Source organism: Lactuca sativa, chromosome 2 (genome assembly GCF_002870075.4).
Source record: "Lactuca sativa cultivar Salinas chromosome 2, Lsat_Salinas_v11, whole genome shotgun sequence".
Lineage (NCBI taxonomy): Eukaryota > Viridiplantae > Streptophyta > Magnoliopsida > Asterales > Asteraceae > Lactuca > Lactuca sativa.
The window spans coordinates 106,088,469-106,107,472 of record NC_056624.2 but is presented as its reverse complement, the minus strand read 5'-3'; the positions used below and the strand labels follow the sequence as shown (position 1 = coordinate 106,107,472).

The 19,004-nt window shown below is 37.8% G+C and overlaps 1 protein-coding gene across 1 annotated transcript; it reads left to right on the top strand.

Moving 5' to 3' along the window:
- Nucleotides 1-8,487: 8,487 nt before the first annotated feature.
- On the top strand, nucleotides 8,488-9,729 carry LOC111881731 (uncharacterized). Its single transcript, XM_023878123.1, has 4 exons — nucleotides 8,488-8,745; nucleotides 8,846-8,993; nucleotides 9,161-9,451; nucleotides 9,566-9,729. Exons 1-4 carry the CDS (start codon nucleotides 8,488-8,490, stop codon nucleotides 9,727-9,729), a joined length of 861 nt encoding a protein of 286 aa, XP_023733891.1.
- The last annotated feature ends 9,275 nt before the right edge of the window (nucleotides 9,730-19,004 follow it).

Genomic DNA, 19,004 nt, shown 5'->3' with positions numbered 1-19,004 from the left:
ATACGGAGGCACTAGCCCCCATATGTACCTTTCGATCTTTTTCCCTTCAGTGGGAACCATATTGGGTCAGAGGGCCACCAGTTCGCTGAATCTGGCGGTATATGCGACTACGTTGGTGCCCTTCATGGTTAGGCTCCAAAGTTCCTGCTCCAATTTTTGGATTTCGCCCCTCGGACAGTATTCCTCAATCATGAGGTCCTTTAGGGTTTCCCAACCCATGTCATTCACCACTACTAGAGTTAGATCTTTAACGTGGCCGTTCCACCATGTCAGGGCTTTTCCTTCAAAGGTGCATGCGGCATATTTGACTTTGCTCGCAGCAGGGCATGAACAGATTTCGAAGACTGAATCAGTCTTTTCAAACCATTGCGAGAGGGCAATTACTCCGCCGGTTCCATGAAAGGACTTCGGCTTGCAGTTGGTGAAATCCTTGTAGGATCACTCTCTCGAGCGCACAGGGGTTTCAATAGGAATTGATTCAACAGGGGTTCCACCTCTGCTGGCATCAGAAGAGTGATACTAAGCCATGGCAGTTGCCACTGCTGCAGCTACGGCAGCATTCAGGGCTACCGTATCGATGACCGGAGGAGGAGGTGGTGGTGGAGGTGCAGGGTTTCGCCTTGTTGACTTACACGGAGGCATCTTCCAGCTATTAGTTTATACAGACAAACACCATGGTAAGAATCAATTGTAAACGGGGTGAGAGTGACACATGGACTAAATAGCCATAGTCCAACAGTTGAATGAGCATACGAATTGCGATCACAATAGGAAAGAATAGTAGGAAAATACAAGTGTACAGATTTTCCCACAGATTAGATAGCTGTCTATAATACTAGTATTACTGATGTAATAAGTTCAGGGAAAATCAACCTAACAGGAGGTCTTACATCATACCATACGGAAAGTTTGACAGTTCCTAGATTCCTAATTAGAGTACTGAAAGTTAGGAATATTTTACAGACAAGTGCTACTTAGAGCACAGATATTAAAGGCTATTCCTTAACCAAAAGACAAAGATGTACTAGGCATCTTCTAACGGCGATGGAAATTCCTCGGGCGAACCCTGAGGTCTGCCACTTGACGAACCACCTCTTGAAGGTGTCGCTCATGATCCCTCTGACGAGCACGAAGTTCCATGACTTCAGCTTGGGATGCAGCCAGCTATTGCTGCAGGGTTTCATTGGTTCTCCTGGTCCGTTCCATGTCTTCTTCGAGACGGCGGATACGGACTGTGTTGACACCAGAGTTGGCATCAATCTCCATGACCCGGTCGATGGTTGCTCGAACTTGCTCAACATTACAAGCTATTCTGCGGATAATGACGGGCAGAGCTCGATCTGTAGAAGCACCTTCGCTGACATTGTAAAAGCTTCGATCCCCAAAGTATGGTAAGGGTTGACCCTATTCGTCACTCCAGCGATTCAAGTTGGTTGCCCACAAGGGAGTGGGACCTGGAAAAGCTGGTCGAGGGTTGTTGTTCAGGGCTTGACATACTGGCGGTAGGTTGTTGACTTCAGGCTCAGAGTGAGATCCATCAGAAAAGCCTTCTGTGAGGTGATCATCCAAAGGGATTGGATGCTCATCTTCGGGCTCTTCTTCGATCCACCCAGCATTGCCTTCATTTGGAAAGTACGGGTCGCCATGATGGAATCCAGCCATTTAAGTCTACGCGAGAAGAGGGGTATAAGAATATAGTATATAAGTAGCTAGTAGTAGCACAAAATACACCTATAGTATTTTAAGTTTAGGTTCTACTGATCTTCTTGTGGTATTGTTGGTAAGTTTTTAGACTTGCTAACATATCACAACTATTCTAGGGCATATGCTAATCACTCCTCGGATCGGCATAGTTGATCAGGCTATGCCATTCCCAGGACTGACCATACATCCCTGAGTCCGCTTGTGATATTTAAGAATCGTAATACTTTTGTTCTTGCCATTGTGACACTGATTTTAGTATGAATGCAGACTAGTATACTTAATTAAATATTTTAATATTTGAAGTATAGACTCTTGGTCAGAGTGTTTTAATCCCAAATGGGTTCATAGTTAGTATATCCTTTATGGGTTGATATACCCAATTAACTATAAACAATGCTCTGATACCAATCTATAACACCCAAAAACCAAGAACGGCGGAAACGTTCTGGGGCGGAGGACGTCATGTAAAGTATCACAACACAATATAACAGTAAATAAGCAAACAACATCATCCATTGCATTAAATATATAATTTTAATACAATTGTGTTCTGTACAGCTATAGACACCAAAATGTAAATCAAAATAATGATGAGTCTTGGATGCGTTCCATCTTCTCAAAAGCTGGCCTCGGTACCTGTCTATTGTCGACCTGAGAATACAAGTTATTTTGAAAGAGTTTATCAGCATTAAGCTGGTGAGTTCATAAGTATTTTAGTGTCGGTGTTTGTTATCAAAACGTTTGAACATGGTTATAAGTATGAGTTTGTAAAAGTATGTAAATGTTTGTAAGTGTTTGTAAAAGTTTGAATCTCCTAGAAAAACCTATATTTTCTATTAAAGTAGCCTTCTACCAAGGCTTAACTGTTCCGTATGTTCGTTTGTTGTGAAAGTGTGTAATTTCCCAAGTGTAACTATCATTAACAAAATATAGTTTGTACATTAATGTTTAAGTGAAATAATCACTAAATATATGTAAAGGGTAAATTACTGTAGTACTGTAGTGTTATATTAAAGGGAACTACTGTTGTACTAACTACCTTAAACCGGATTTATATTAAGGTATTATGTGATTAATTGCACCATACTATTGACTGGTAACAACGACATACGTATGGTCGTAAAAAGAAATGACGTTTGGCACCCGCAGACCTGCAGGTCCGGCTGTAGCTAGCAGCAAGGTGTAGGATAGTCAATCCAGTATAGATCTATATGCAAACTCACGCTCTCCCTCCAAGAGACTCTGGCTACAACTCGGGCCATGACATTTAAGGCACGCTCCAATACAGTGCATCACAATTATGTTAACTTATTCATGTATATGTTCTCTTTCTAGTATAGTTGTATATGTTCTCTTTCTAGAATAGTTGTATATGTTCTTCTCCTAGTACAGTTGTATATGTACTCATAGTAATGTAACGTATATGTTCTCATAGTAATAAGTATTGACTCATGAATGAACTGACTCATTGATCTAGCAATAGTATAAGTATGATCCTGTGCTACCCCGATGGTAGCTTACTAACGATGTAACTAGTACGCATGAATATGGAAGCACTTTTATGTCTATATATGTACACATGATATATAATCAATATTGAAACGACCTTCGGACGACTACCCGATATCCCACCAGACCACATCCAAATCGAGGAAAAGGAAACAGGGCGGACGTCCTTCCTAAGCCTTTTAAACATTGTTTATATAACTATACATATACGGGCATGCAATTTATTATAAGTATAACAAAGTTTAAGTAAAAGTATTTGATAAGTAAAAGAGTTTGTAAAGCAGTTTGAAGTAAAACAGTTTAATAAACAATTTGAATGGAAATAAAATCATTGGTTTTGTAGTTATTAATCACATGTGATTGATGTAATAACTATAATTATTCAACTTGTATTCCCCCCCATAAAAGCATTTAAAAGTATTTAAAAGGTTAATTAAAGGGGTATGAACTCACTTGTGGTGAGTGGATTGGATTGAAGTGTCGGATATTGCTAGGTGGCAAACGGAGACTTGTACACACGCACGAACCTAGTTATCATATAATGAACATATATATAACTAATTAGCCAAATAAGAACTAATAAATTTAGTTGGGACACTCTAGAACATGAAAACACTTGGTACAAGTGTTATAAGTCCTAAGGGTTGCATCTAAGTTGTTGTGGGACAAGGCTAAAGGGGTTTAGGGTTCCAAAAGACCTTATATATGTGTTTACTCTTCAATAAACTCCACCCAAGGAGTTTACGATCGTAAACCCTTGAGTTTACGGCCGTAAGTTCTCAAACATAATGACATTATTTGTTTTGAAGTGTTACTTGGTTTCTAGAAGAAGTTCTACTTGGTGGTTTAATCCTTGGACTAGTTTAGGGTATTAAGACACTCCTTTTAGAAGTTTACGGCCCTAAGGCCATTTCCTTTTGAGTTTACTGTTGTAAACTCATATGGAAGTGGATTTTTTGTGCTTTCAAGTCCCAAACTCATTTAGGAAAGGTTCTAGACAATTATCTAAGGCTAATGAAGGTATTAGGCACACTTTGGTACCCCCCCTTTTGATGTTCACGGCCAAAGAACCTTTTCCCTTAGAGATTACAGACGTAATCTCTTTTTGGGAGGGGTTTATGATGCTTTAAGGTCCACAAATTAGCTAGGAATAATTCTAGGCTAATGTTCAAGGCTTTAGGAGTGGTTTAGGCACTCTTTGGCCATTATTTTTGGAGTTCACGGTCCAAGAACTTCTTGGGTCGTGAACACCTAAACCTTGGTGTTCTTGAATGTTTTCTAGTCTTAAATACACTTATATACAATCCTAAGTTCGTTACTTAACATGGGGAAAAGACTAGGTAGCATTTAAGCCTCATATAGGAGTTTACTCTCCAAGAACATTCTTGGGCGGTAAACTCCCAAATCTCACAGATTTGCTATGTAATCTATGTTATTAAGCACATTATAAGGATTATAAGACAACCAGAGAAGAGTACTCATGATTTGGGATAAAACCTGAAGATCCGTGAGAGAGAAAATGGCTTTTCTCTAGTTGGAAATGTAACTAATGAAATAATTTGGTTAAGAATTCTATTTATAGTCCTGGGATTTTTGGCCGAAAATATTATTATTCCGGAAATGAACTCTAATATTATGAAGTTTTGAAATACTCGAGTTTCACAAACCTATATGCGTCCACTCTCCCGATATATCCTTAAATGTAAACCCTGAAATACTCAAACTCATTCGGAAAAGTCTGATATTCACTGTAATTGGTCTAGCTTCTATTGACTTGATAATGTTCGTACAGAATGGAAATTTCGGGTTGTCACACTTTCCATCCATCAAGTCCTGCAGGTACTTAGGGTAGCTTCTTCTTTAATGGCCCTTTCCACCACAATGGAAGCAAGTAGCCTCCTTTGGATCACTGATCGTAGGGACATCAAACTTGGGCGTCGTCCTTGACCCACTACTAGATGCTCCATAATAGGCCTTCCCTTTCCTATCAGATTGGGAAGGAACCTTTCTCATTTTCCCTTTGTCAAATACAATGGACAATACATGATCATTTGTTGTAGTAGAGGCATGATTTTTCTTCATCTCCGATTCAAAAGTTTGCAACAAATTGTGGAGCTCAGTCAATGTTGTCCCTGTGATATTTAAATGATAGGTCAAAACAAACTAATCATAACTAGGAGGTAATGAGTTAAGGACCATGTCAATAGCCAACGCATCATCAAATGACACATTGAGCTTGTGGAGTTGCTCCACGTACCTTTGCATCTTTTGTATGTGAGGGAAAACAGATTATCCTTCCTTGAGATTGCACTCCATAAGAGATTTGAGCACTTCATAGCGCTCTTGTCTCGCCTTCTTGTGGAACTTTCCAGAAAGGTCAAGAGCCATCTCATATGGCCAATAGTCCTCATAGAACTTGGCCAACTTAGATGTCATAGTGGCCACCATGATGCAAGAAACCTTTGTGGTATCATTAGAGTGTTTGTTGTATGAGGAAATTTCCCCAGGAATAGTGGTGGAATGATCGATCTTGATAAGAGGATTTTTGAGGACATATTCCTTGCCCTCATATCGAAGAGTCATCTTCAAGTTCCTCATCCAGTCCATGTAGTTGGGACCGGTGAGCTTCTCTTTCAACAATATCGATAGTAGAGAGAAGTTTGAGTTGGAGGAGCCCACTTGAGTAGCAACGAGTTCACCGTTTCCAGACATCTATATAAAGAGACATAGTTATAGTTAGTGATATAAATCCTTAATATTTTAACCCAAAATAAATATTCAAGGCTAGGATCCAAAATACAATTCACAACAAAGAAGAGGAATGTCGTAATCTAGTTGTGAATTTATCAAGGTAGTTAATACAAATTTACCAATTTCAGTCTAGCATGAAACTACTAGATCGATTTGATATTCATTGAATCTTATCAATGGCATGTTTAATCTCAGATTATGCTCTTCAAATTTGTAACTAGGATGTTAAGGATCACAAATAAGATGTGAATAACCATGCAAACCCTCTTGACAATCCCAATATCATTTATCATCTCAAATTAATGTGTCGGTAAACCACACACGCTCCATTAACAATGATAACTTTTGATTTATCCATCAGTCAACTTTATAGTCCCAAAATAGTGTTCCAGTTAACCACACATGTTCCACTAACAACATATAAAGAGTGATGTGTGTTTTCATGGACTAGCATACACTTCACATGTTGTCCTAAAGTAATTAGAGTTAGGATTTATTCAAAAATGTTCTAGTACTTTAATACCATCATACTTTTATGAGGTTATGTCCAATCAACCTGTTCGGATAACGACCCTCCACCATGCAAGGCGGTGGTGGGTGAAAGTGAACACCCATTCAACGGTCATTTTATAGGTCGTTTCCTTATATCCTCATATAGCATGGCTTCGTGAATGAGGCCTATTATTTATTGAATGACTTGTCTTATACATAATATATTAAGCATTTAATCTTATTGTTAGGGATTGGATCTCGAAACTACAATAAGGATCCTCGAACCTAAGGATCCTTAAACCCAAGGATCCTCGAACCTAAGGATCCTCAAACCCAAGGATCCTTAAACCTCAAGATCTTGACTATTGTTTTTCTAATATTTTTAACTGTTATATATTCTCTTATCTTTCTCACATGTGCAGAAATGATCAGCCAAAGACTTATTTAATAGTCGTCACAACCATGCAAAAGACCTAGAGGAACAAGTCAAGCAACGTCTATAAGTTGATATTGGAGGATCCCTGAATTTTCGAAGTTCTTGTTATTACTTTAGACTATAAAATTCACTTGTATTCATCACGCTACACATGATACTTAGCATAATTACAACACTTGTTGTTACGTTCATTATATTTTCTCTGTAATCAATCTTTCCAATCAATAAAATTCACTTGTATTCATCACACTACACATGATACTTAGCATAATTACAACACTTGTTGTTACATTCATTATATTTTCTCTGTAATCAATCTTTCCAATCAATAAAAATCATCAAGGCAGGTGATCATTATCACCTCCCAAGGTTTTATGTCGGAGATCCTAGCAAGGATCAAGGGTTTTCCTTGTAAACGACCTGTGTCACTTTGAACAACATTTTACACTTGCATTATTTTGAACATCACATCCTCTCATACACTTTGGTCGATCCTTGTTTGTTCACTTTTTGACCAAAACAAATTGGTGCCCACCATAGGGCCGTGGTGTTCAAAATCCTTAAAAATCATGTCCACACAATCGACCCTGTCCTCTTCCTCGACTCCTCCCATTTCCTCCAAAAACCTTTAACCACCGCCGGCTAGAGCTCCCAAGGAAGTCTCAGAAACACCAAAGAAAAACACATCTTCGGTTGGTACCCCAGGATCCTTCTGTGTTGATTTCTAACAACGAGATCCTTTCTATAATAAAGAGACTTGAATGAAAAGTCGCCCAACAGCAGGAGGATAACAGGACAATTCTCAAGGAAGTTGAGAGAATGAGGATAGAAATCCACAAGCCTTAGGAGGCAGCGCCCTTGATCTTGTAGCCCAAGATCCTAAACTTTGATAACCCGGATCATCAGCGGTTCATCATGAAACAGGATCCTCAATACCAACCTCAGTTCCCATTTGGGGTGCTACTCCGAGAAACCAATCCTATATGACCCAGTATCCCAACGAAACCTTTGTGACTTCCAATAACAATGATCCTTATAACCCCGTCAATAATAATATCTTTACTACTAAATCTATGGATCTTGATACAAGTTTAAGCCCGATCATGGCTAAGGAGCTACAGCAACTAAGACAAATGATCTCGAGCGTACCCGGAATAGTTCAGCCTATACCGGAAGTATCCCCTATGAGCCATAGGATCTTCAAATTAGTTCCATTGATAGCTAATACCAAAGTCCCAAAGCGCTTTCATACCCCCAGCATGAAGCCTTATGATGAAATTACGGAGCACGTGGAATAATACAGGGAGAGGATGGAGATCATGCCTATCCCCAATCACTTAAAAGAAGCTTGTATGTGCAAGGGTTTTGGTTCCACCCTTACAGGATAAGCTCTAAAATGGCTTCATAACGTTCCTCCTTATTCGACTACATCATTTGCTCATTTAATTAATTTGTTTAACAATCAATTTTCTTGTAGCAGAACATTCGGAAAGATCACTACTGATCTCTATTGAGTGATTCAGGATCCTCAGGAATCCCTTAGGACTTTTGTAAGCAGGTTTATAAGGGAAGCTCTAAGTATCCCCAACATCGACATGGCAACAGCAGCCGAAGCCTTTAAAATGGGCTTAAAGAAGGATTCTCCCTTTTATGAAGATCTCGTAATGACTCAATGCAAGAGGATGGATGAAGTCAGAAGCAGAGCATTGAGGTTCATCAGGCTCGAAGAAGAGAAGGAAATCCAAAAGAGGAGCAACCCGCCAAGCTCTTATGATCACCTCAATAGGAAGGCCGATTCCTTGGCCCAAAGATCCTATAAATCAAAACCTTATTCCAAACCTGATCATCACAGGGTTAATACCCTTGAGGATGAGGGAGAGGAAGAAGATTTCCCTAACATTATTGACTATTGTTTTTTCTATGGATATTTTAGGTCTAATATTTTCTATGCAGGATCTTGGAAACAAAGCAAGATGGACAAGAAAAGGAGAAAAATCCACAACTTGGAAAGACAAGTCCAGATGGTGTGCATACCATGAAGACTTTGGTCACGTTACAGAAGATTGCATAGCCCTCAGAAAGGAAATCAACTATCTCCTGGGCAAAGGATACCTCAAAGAAATCCTTGGAAGAAGAAATGAGAGATCCAAAGAAAAAGACCAAGACCCTCAGAAGATCCTCGAAAGACCAGGATCCCTCCTGCCGACGCCAAGGTAATCAATGTGATCTCTGGAGGATCTGATATTTGTAGTACCTCTTAATCTGCAGCAAAGAGTCACGCCAAGGTGTCCAAAACGGAGAAGGGAAAAGGACCACAGAAGAACACATCGATCACAAACAAAAAGGAGATCACATTCGACGAAGCGGATAGACAAGACATACAGGATCCTCACCATGACGGATTAGTGATTACTCTCTACATCACCAACCATTTCGTTAGAAGGATCCTTGTTGATGCAGGATCTTCATTCAACATCATACTCCTGGATGCATTGAAGAGAATGAACATCCCGGAGTTTGAGAAAGTTGCAAGATCCTCCGTGTTGATTGGATTCAGCGGTGAAACCAAGCACACCATCGGCGAGATAAAGCTACCAATCTACATAAAGGGGGTAAACTTTGTACAATGTCTTTGTGTAATTGATACATTATCCTCTTATAATTTCATACTAGGTAGACCATGGATCCACAAAATGAAGGTCGTCCCTTCGACATATCATCAATACATAAAGATGCCAACCCCATGCGGGATAGTGAAGATCATAGGGGACCAACAAGAATCCAAGGAATGCTACACGACTTTGATGAAATCCTCAACGGTGCCACAACAAGCATAAAAATTAAGGCGGGAGCACGAGACATGCTAGAAGCAAGAGATCATGATATAAAAGAAGTGCCCCTGAACCTTGAGGATCCCGAAGCCAAATTTCTCATAGGATCCTCAATGCCTGAATAAATCGAAGGTGATCTCATAATGTTCCTCAAGGCTAGAAGTAAGACGTTCACATGGAAGCATGAGGACATGAAAGGTATTTATAAAAGCATAATAGCCCATAAACTTAACATCGACCCATCTTTCAGGCCGATACACCAAAAGAGAAGGAAATTTGCACCAGAAAGAAACCAAGTTATACAAGAAGTAGAAAAACTTCTCAAAACTGGCATGATCAAGGAGGTGAAATTCCCAAGAGGGCTAGCTAATGTGGTTGTCTTACAAAAGAAGAACGGTAAATGGAGAGTATGTGTATATTATATGGATCTTAACAAGGCTTGTCCTAAGGATCCTTTCCCTCTACCACACATTGACTCCATGATAGACGCAACAGCAGGTCATGAGTTACTAACATCCATGGATGCATTAGCGTGATTCCAACAGATCCAGATAGAACCTTCTAACCAAGAAGACACGGCATTTATAACTCCAACAGGTATCTATTGTAACACTGCCATGCTATTTGGTCTTAAAAATGAAGGTGCAACATACCAAAGACTGGTCAACAAGATGTTCAATGAGAAACTGGGGGACACTATGGAAGTTTACATTGATGACATTGTGGTCAAGTCCAAAAAGTTTGAGGATAACCTTAAGGATCACAAAGAAGCCTTTGACATCCTGGACCAATATAACATGAAACTGAATCCCTCCAAGTGCCACTTTGGGATGATATTGGGGAAGTTCCTGGGATACATGGTGACCAAAAGAGGAATCGAAGCAAGCTCGGAGAAAATTAAGTCCATCCTTGACCTAAGATCGTCACCCTCAACAAAAGATATCTAGAGACTAATAGGAAGAGTGGCATCCCTAAACAGGTTCATCTCAAGATCCTCATAAAGATACAAGCATTTCTACAACATGTTGAAAAGGAACAAAAGATTCAAATGGACCTAGGAACATGAAGATGCTTTCCAGGAACTTAAAAGATATTTAAGTGCACTACCCATATTGGTGGAACCATTAGACTAGGAACCACTCCTTTACGTCTCAGTATCCTCAAATGTAGTAAGTATAGTATTAGCTAAGGATCTCAGTGGGGACCAGCATCCCATCTATAATGTAAGTAAAAGTCTCCTGGATCCTGAGACCAGGTATTCCTACCTTGAAAAACGTATACTTGCACTAGTAATAGCTTCTACTAAATTAAGACATTATTTTGAAACACGTCCTATAACTGTAAGAACTAACTATCCTAGTAAGAATGTTATGAGAAAACTAGAAATGTCAGGAAGGATGGAAAAGTGGCATGTGAAGTTAAGAACATATGACATAAAATACAAACCAAGATCCCCTATAAAATCCCAAGCATTGGCAAATTTTGTGGTTGACTTTAGTGATGATCTAAGAGCCGAAGTCGAAATATAAGCCAAACAACTTCTAGAAGAAGAGAACATGGGAAGATGGACGATATTCAAAATGGAGCATCGACCCAAAGAGGAACTGGATTGGGGATTACACTAAAATTGCCACAAGGGGACATCCTACCCCAAGCAATCAGTTGTGAATTCAACGCAACCAACAACGAAGTAGAATACGAGGCACTAATCATGGGACTACAGCTAGCCAAAGATCTTCAAATCAAGGATCTTCAGGTATTCATCGATTCTTTATTATTAACTAACCATTTTAATGAATCATATGCAGTAAAAGGAGAGAAGCTAGCACTATATCTCCAGATCCTCAAAAACTTGGCCTCAAAATTCGAAACATTTAGCCTAAACCAGGTTCCTAGATAAGACAATGTTGAAGCAGATGGTTTGGCCAATCTAGGATCTTCCCTAAGGATCCCGCCAGAAACTAGGATCTCTATAACCCACGTATTGATCCCAGCGATTGAGGATCATGCTAAGAGACTGAAGGATCCTGACAATCACGCAGAAACTACTAACATTGACACAATCGAAGATCCTAATTCGATGACTCAGCATCAGGATCCCTCTCCAACCTCAGGATCCTGGATCCAAACTATTATGGAATACCTCCAGAATGGAACGATCCATAAGGAAGAGAAAATGCGAAAGGGAATTCATAACAAGGATCTCGAGGATTCTTATAATCCAAGGTAAGTTGTACAAAAAAATCTATGGAAGGTCCATACCTTAGGTTCCTAGAAGATCATGAAGCTGCAGAGGTCCTAAAGGATATACATGAAGGAGACTACAGCAACCACACTAAGGGCAGATCCTTATGCTCCAAACTACTGAGGACAGGATACTACTGGCCAACCATGAAGAAATATTCCTTCCTTCATGCCCATAAATGTGATGCTCGTCAAAGACATAGCAACATCCTGCATCAACCAGCAGAACCTCTACATCCTATCATCTCCCCTTGGCCATTCATGAAATATGGAATGGATATAGTGGATAAATTGCCAGTATCCCCTAGAGGAAAGATCTTCATGCTAGTGATGACTGACTACTTCTCAAAATGGATAGTAGTCGAAGCCTTCGTCCAAGTAAGAGACAAGAGGTAGTTTCCTTCATCAAACGTAACATCTTGACAAGGTTTAGGATCCCTGCCGAAATTTGACAGTGGAGCAAAATGACAAGGGAATTTTGCACGAGTTGGTGAATTAAGATGGTAATGTGTATTGTTGTCCACCTTCAAGCCAATGGCCAGGCAGAATCCAACAACAAAATTATAGTAAAAAAGTTGAAGAAAAGGTTGGATGAGAAGAAAAGGAAATGGACAAAAGAACTTCCTTTTGTATTGTGGGCAGATAGGACTACATCCAAGCTAGCTATGGGCCAACCCCCATACTCATTGGTGTTTGGAACGGAAGAAATGATTCCCATTGAAGTGGTGATCCAAATAGTAAGATACCTACTTCAAAACCAAGAGGACAACAATAGGATCCTGGCCTAGGATCTTGACAGTATAGATGAACTTAGAGATATTTCCAAGATCTGTATTGCTGCTCATCAGCAAAGGATCACCAAGACGTACAATAAATAATATAAAAATCAGAAGATTCCAAATAGGAGACTTGGTACTAAAGAAAACATTCAAAAACATCAAGGATCCTAGTGCAGGTAAACTAGCACCTAAATTGGAAGGTCCATATCTCATAGATGCCAAAGCAAGAAAAGGGGGCATATTGGTTGGCACCCTAGATGGAAATATCTTACCAAGATCCTAGAATGTGATATATCTCAAAGCCTAATTATGTAAGTAAGGTTAGTTGTTTCCCAACATACTTAAGGTACGCATGTTATTTACCTTTTATCTTTCATTTTTATTACTATTTATTCTCTTCAAATATCATTACTAACTTAAGCATCGGAGGGGCGTTCGCTAGGCTAACACCCACCCTAGCTAATGTTTGCTGCATGCAGGGACTTAAGGATCCTGACCTATAAGGATCTTGACGGATGACTATTCAAATATCCTGATGCTCAAGGATCCCTAAGGATCCTAGCACTTAAGGATCTTGACAGATGAATATTTGAGGATCCTGACGTTCAGAATACCACTAGTATAAAGGAGTTACGTGACTATAAACATCTGACAATTCACAATGTGAATTTCCCAAGAATAGATGTTGATCCTCTCTCCTACGTATAAGGATACTTAATCCCATATAATTTTTAAAGAGTTAATTACCTCTTTCACACGAGTTAAGGTTTATACACCTCGCTTGGACGCACGATATCCAACTATGGGATGTGAATGAGGGGATCATTTCACGCTTTAGTGACTTGGCAACCCTCTCATTTCTAAACATAAGTTGAGATCCTAAAGTTTGAATCTAAGGTTTATAAAACTTACATGTTATATCAAGTCGGGATCTTCCCCAGAAAATTCCTAAGGTTGATAATGTTTACATGTTATCTCAAGTTGGGAACTTCCCCAGAATTACATAAGGTTTATAACATTTTCATGTTACCATACGATTTGGGATTTTCCCAACTAATTCACTAAGGTTTGTAACATTAATGTGTTACCTTGAAATGGGATTTCTCCAGAAACTAGCTATAAAGTCATAACATTAGCATGTTATCTGAAGATGGGATACTTCCCAGAAAGTAAACAAGATTTATAGCATCATCATGTAAAGACTTTCCTCAAATTAAATATAGTTTCAATAAAGGATCCTTCCTGAAGTTTGCTAAGATGAATTCAAATAAGGATCCTTCCCAAAGAACTTCTAAAGAAAAGATCCTTCCGCATAATAGCATCAGGGTCATACTAAGATAAGGAAGTCATAACTTCAAATTTTTTCCTAAGTCTCATTTTTTTAAGTAAAGTCCGAGGATCCCAAACTTTTTAGGATCCCAGAAAAATATTATTTGGTTATCAGACCTCCAATCTTTAAGTTAACTTTAAAAGGTTACTTATCATAGATGGTTTGTTACGTACTGAAAGATTTTTACCTTGGGATTATTTACAGGAACCAAGTTTTCAAGATCCTAATTGTTTAAGGATCCTAGTATCATAACAACCATGCAGGATAAAGAAAGAAATATGAAAGAGAAATACAACCATTGCATTAAAAAGGGTTGCGCACCAACCCAGCAAAAAATTAATTGTTTTACATTGCAGATAAAACAAAAAACTACTTAGACTAATTTCCTATAGGCCTAGACCTTAGCCTGGTCATCATCGGCCGCATCCTTCTTTTTATCCTCCTCTACAAGCTTCGACTCAGGATCCTCAGTAGCAGTGATAAGCTTGCCAATTATCTTGGCTAGTGCATCATGCCATCCAGCTACATTCCAAGATCTTGAGTTCTCAAGATCCTCCGCCAGCTTGATCTTGGCCTCCCAGATAGCCACCGCAACACTCGCCTTCACATCAGTTATAAACTCCTCAATCTCCAGGATGTGCTCCTCCTCTTTCTCAGCCTTTTGTTTTCTCAGCAGCGCCAACCTCTGAATAAGATCCTCATTGGTCGTCTTCCAAATCTTCTCTTGCTCCCTTATAGCATATTCAACTCTTTCAGCACGGATCCTAATATTAGTGGTGGACTGAGAGACATGAGTAAAGACTTGAAAGAAGCACAACATCAGTAAAGGTAAGGGGAAAATAGGTAAAAAGAAAAATATATAAACTGACTGCTTGAGAAAAGGAATTCAATTTTCCAAGAGAGTCCTAAATGTTGAGATTCTCAAGATCTAGATCCATAGCCTTAGTGGTCTTTCTCTTTCAGGATCTAGGAGTCTTCACAGTCAGATCCAGATGAGTCTTTTTCAATGGAGGGAGAGTAGAGACCTTTTCCTGCTTGACCTTGATCAAACCGCTGGCCATGTCATCTTCAAGGTCTACCAAAGCGAAACGAGCGTTGGATCGAGTGGTCTTGGAACCTACATAAATGTAAAGATCCTTATAAAATCGAAGATCATGAAACAAACCAGAAAAAGAAACAATGAATTATACTCGTAGCCATGGAAGCAGTGTTGGAGGAACCCTCTTGGAGACTGGATTGATTAGGCTAAAAGGATGTATCCGCATCAGGGAGTGCAAGAAAGTTAATGATCTTCTCCTTTGTATCCTCGGTAGCAGAAATAACTTCTCTAAGCTTGAAACCTGTAACAAAACAAACAAAATAAGAAAGTATATTCTAGGATCTTTTAAGATAATCTTGAAAACCTACCCTTCTTAACCCATTCTTTGGGCGAAAGATCCCCACTGGGGATGGAATCACGCTTGACAAAGAAGTATCTCTCCTTCCAATCCCCATCGTTGTGTTTTATTTTTAACACAAGAGGAGACTTCATTGATCACGTTGTGTTTTATTCAGGTTGACCGAGAACTTTTTTTTTAGAGAGGGTCATCTTTTTTCCCATGAAGAAGAAGTTTATGAAAAGAGAGAAGGAGAAGTTTACCTTCGAAGTTAGCCGGTAATGATCAAGAGGGACTGAGCAAGAGTAAAGAAAAGCTTACCATTCGCTCCTATTTATAATGACATCTGAAGAGAGAAGCATATGATTTGACTGCCTCGTAAACATCTCTTAAACGGGTAGAAATCTAGCTATTGGGGATTTTAAATTCAAAAATCTTATTGTTTTACCCTTATCTCTATTTTTATTTATTCATTTTAATTTATCCCTTCAATATATCTGGAACTAATTCGCTTATTCTCAGGGATAAATTGGGGGCAATTGTTAGGGCTAGGATCTCGGAACTACAATAAGGATGCTCGAACCTAAGGATCCCCATACCCAAGGATCCTCGAACCTAAGGATCCTCAAACCCAATGATCCTCAAACCTCAAGATCCTTACTATTATTTTTCTAATATTTATGACATGTGTAGAAATGATCAGCCAAGGACTTATTCTCAACGAATAGTCGTCACAACCATGCAAAAGACCAGAGGACCAAGTCAAGCAACGTCTATAAGTTAATCTCAGAGGATCCCTGAATTTTCGGAGTTCTTGTTATTAGCTTTAGACTATAAAATTCACTTGTATTCATCACACTACACACGATACTTAGCAGAATTACAACATTTGTAGTTACGTTCATTATATTTTCTCTGTAATCAATCTTTCCAATCAATAAAAATCATCAAGGCAGGTGACCATTATCACCTCCCAAGGTTTTATGTCGGAGATCCTAGCAAGGATCAAGGGCTTTCCTTGTAAGAAACTTGTGTCACATTGATCAACATTTTACACTTGCATTATTCTGAGCATCACAGCCTCTCATACACTTTGTTCGATCCTTGTTTGTTCACTTTTTGACCAAAATACATATATATAGTACAAGGTGTATTTTAAAACTTTTCAAAATACTAGGGTTTAAAATTAATTTTCGAATTAAACAATTAATAATTAATCAATTTTAAAATAAATAATGATTTAATTTTTTATCTTAATTAAATAAATTTAAAATTAATGGGTTTTGTAGGTTATAAAAAATTATGGGAGAACTTCATATATGCCCTTATTAAGCGTCTAAATATTGTATTTCTCCGACATAAGTTCTAAATATCATGTTTGCCCTTTTTAGTCTTTTAAAATATCAGATTTACCCAAATCTATTTTTTAATAGTTTTTAATATTATTAATCTTTTTTATTTTAAAATCATTAAAAGTGAAAGAAAAACCAAAATGGACTATTTTGCCCTTTACTTATAACACTAGAAGTCTTCACAAGAAACCATAAGCACTCATTAATAAACTATAAGCACGACACTTGCACCTGCAGAAGGTTCTATTGTTCATGATTCATGTGGAGTTTTTTTTTTGGTTGTTGGGAAAGGTTTCATTGGGGATAAAAATGGCAGCATGTTTGTAGGTTTGTCCACCTCGATCCCAGTTTCAAGTGGAAGTAAGTCTTGTTTTTAGGCAGATTCTTCAATTAATCATTCAAGAAAAGGAAGAAGGAAACCCACAATTCTCATTCTCGAAGCAATATTCAATCAATCATGAACTTGAATATAAAAAAAATGGAGACCTTAGTCAAATACTAATGGTTCGAAACAGAGTTTATTTTCAAAGGTGTAAACTGATGGTTCGAAACAGAGTTTATTTTCACAAAATAAAAAAATGGAGACCATAGTCAAATACTAGTGATCTTCATCTTCGAAATCCCATCTACGAATCTGTTTTCCATTCATGTTAATACGCACATAATTTCATCAAGCTTGTTGATATAGTAAACTTTCATCAACTATAGCAGAGGAAGCAAAGATCTATTCTTTACCATTTTTGCTTTAGGGTCTATGCTCATAACAACGTTGATAAATTCTTCATACAAAAATGAGACTCGAGCTTTTATCTGTGTTATGTAAATCAAGATTCTAGAGGACTTAAATAACAACCTGAATAGGAAAAAAAACTTGAGTGTGATGGTCAAAGATGAAGATACCTTGCGATTAATCATATACTCACATCAGGAAAAGTTTCCTAGAGTAATACTTCTTATGTTTGATTATGTTGCCAAAAAGAAGAGAAAATAAGGAAAAGGGCATATTACCTAGAGCTCAATACTTCTTATGTTTGATTATATTGCCAAAAAGAAGGGCATATTACCTAGAGATCATTAAATACTAAAAGAAAGAATATGGCGAGAGGCAAAAAGGAAGACGACAAAGTGAGCAACAAAGCTCGTAATGAAGAAGGCAAAGGCATAAAAGGGTAAAATGGTCCATTTTGTTTTTCTTTTAATTTTAATGATTTTAAAATATAAAAACGGATTATTAAATATTAAAAAGTATTAAAAAAAATTGATTTGGGTAAACCCGATATTATAAAAGATTAAAGTGGGCATATATGATATTTAGAGTTTAAGCGGGGCAAATATGATATTTAGACGTTTAATAAGGGTATATACGAAATTCTCCCAAAATTTTACATGTGGCTAAAAAAGACTTAAACTCTTAAGTTCACATAAGACCTAGAAATGATCTATGTTTTCTCTATTGATAGCAGCAAACTATGAATATCAAGAAACCCTAGGAAATAGGCTAGAAAATCAAAATTCATATAAAACTAGGGTTACATACCTTTTGATTATTATTACAAATACTCAAAGCATAATCCTTCTTCTAGATCTTGGAAAACTAGCACCAAATGAATAGATGCCTCTGATGCCTTGTACCCCAAACCCTAGTAGCAAGAAAGCTTAAGGAGAGAGGAGGTTGGAGCAAAATCTTGGCTCTTATATGTGTGTATGTGGTAGTCAAAAATATGATGTCAAATGACCCTATTTATAGCTGATAGGAAAACCCTAAAAACCCTAATTTGAAATAAAATAATAGTATTTCAAATCCGATATTATCTAATTTTCTAATTATCCATAAAGGATATTCCAAAAACCCTAAAACCCCTCCTTAACTTCGTTCAAGGGGTTGGAAGGTTTTGGAATACCTTCTTGTTCAACTATTGAACAATTACAGTTTTAATCCTTACACTTTTAGTTAATCCAGTTAATCCTAAAATTAATTCCAAATAATTTATGATTAATGATTAATTAAATAATATTATTTCTAGTTAATATATTAATCTCATAATATATTAACAAATCATTTATTTCAATTTCTAATTAACTTATTAATCATACAACAAATTAACAAATCGATCTCTTCATCCAAAAGTCATTCTATCCGAATACTAGTTTTTAGGGCAATCCAAAAAGAACATTGCTTCCAATTCAAGAATATACCAAT

Excerpts from the sequence above, each read along its gene's own strand:
- LOC111881731 (XM_023878123.1), top strand. The coding sequence starts at position 8,488 with ATGGCAACAGCAGCCGAAGCCTTTAAAATGGGCTTAAAGAAGGATTCT. Across the intron at positions 8,746-8,845 it reads CCAAACCTGATCATCACAGG|GATCTTGGAAACAAAGCAAG; the intron begins GTTAATACCCTT and ends TTTTCTATGCAG. Across the intron at positions 8,994-9,160 it reads GGAAATCAACTATCTCCTGG|CAAAGAGTCACGCCAAGGTG; the intron begins GCAAAGGATACC and ends CTTAATCTGCAG.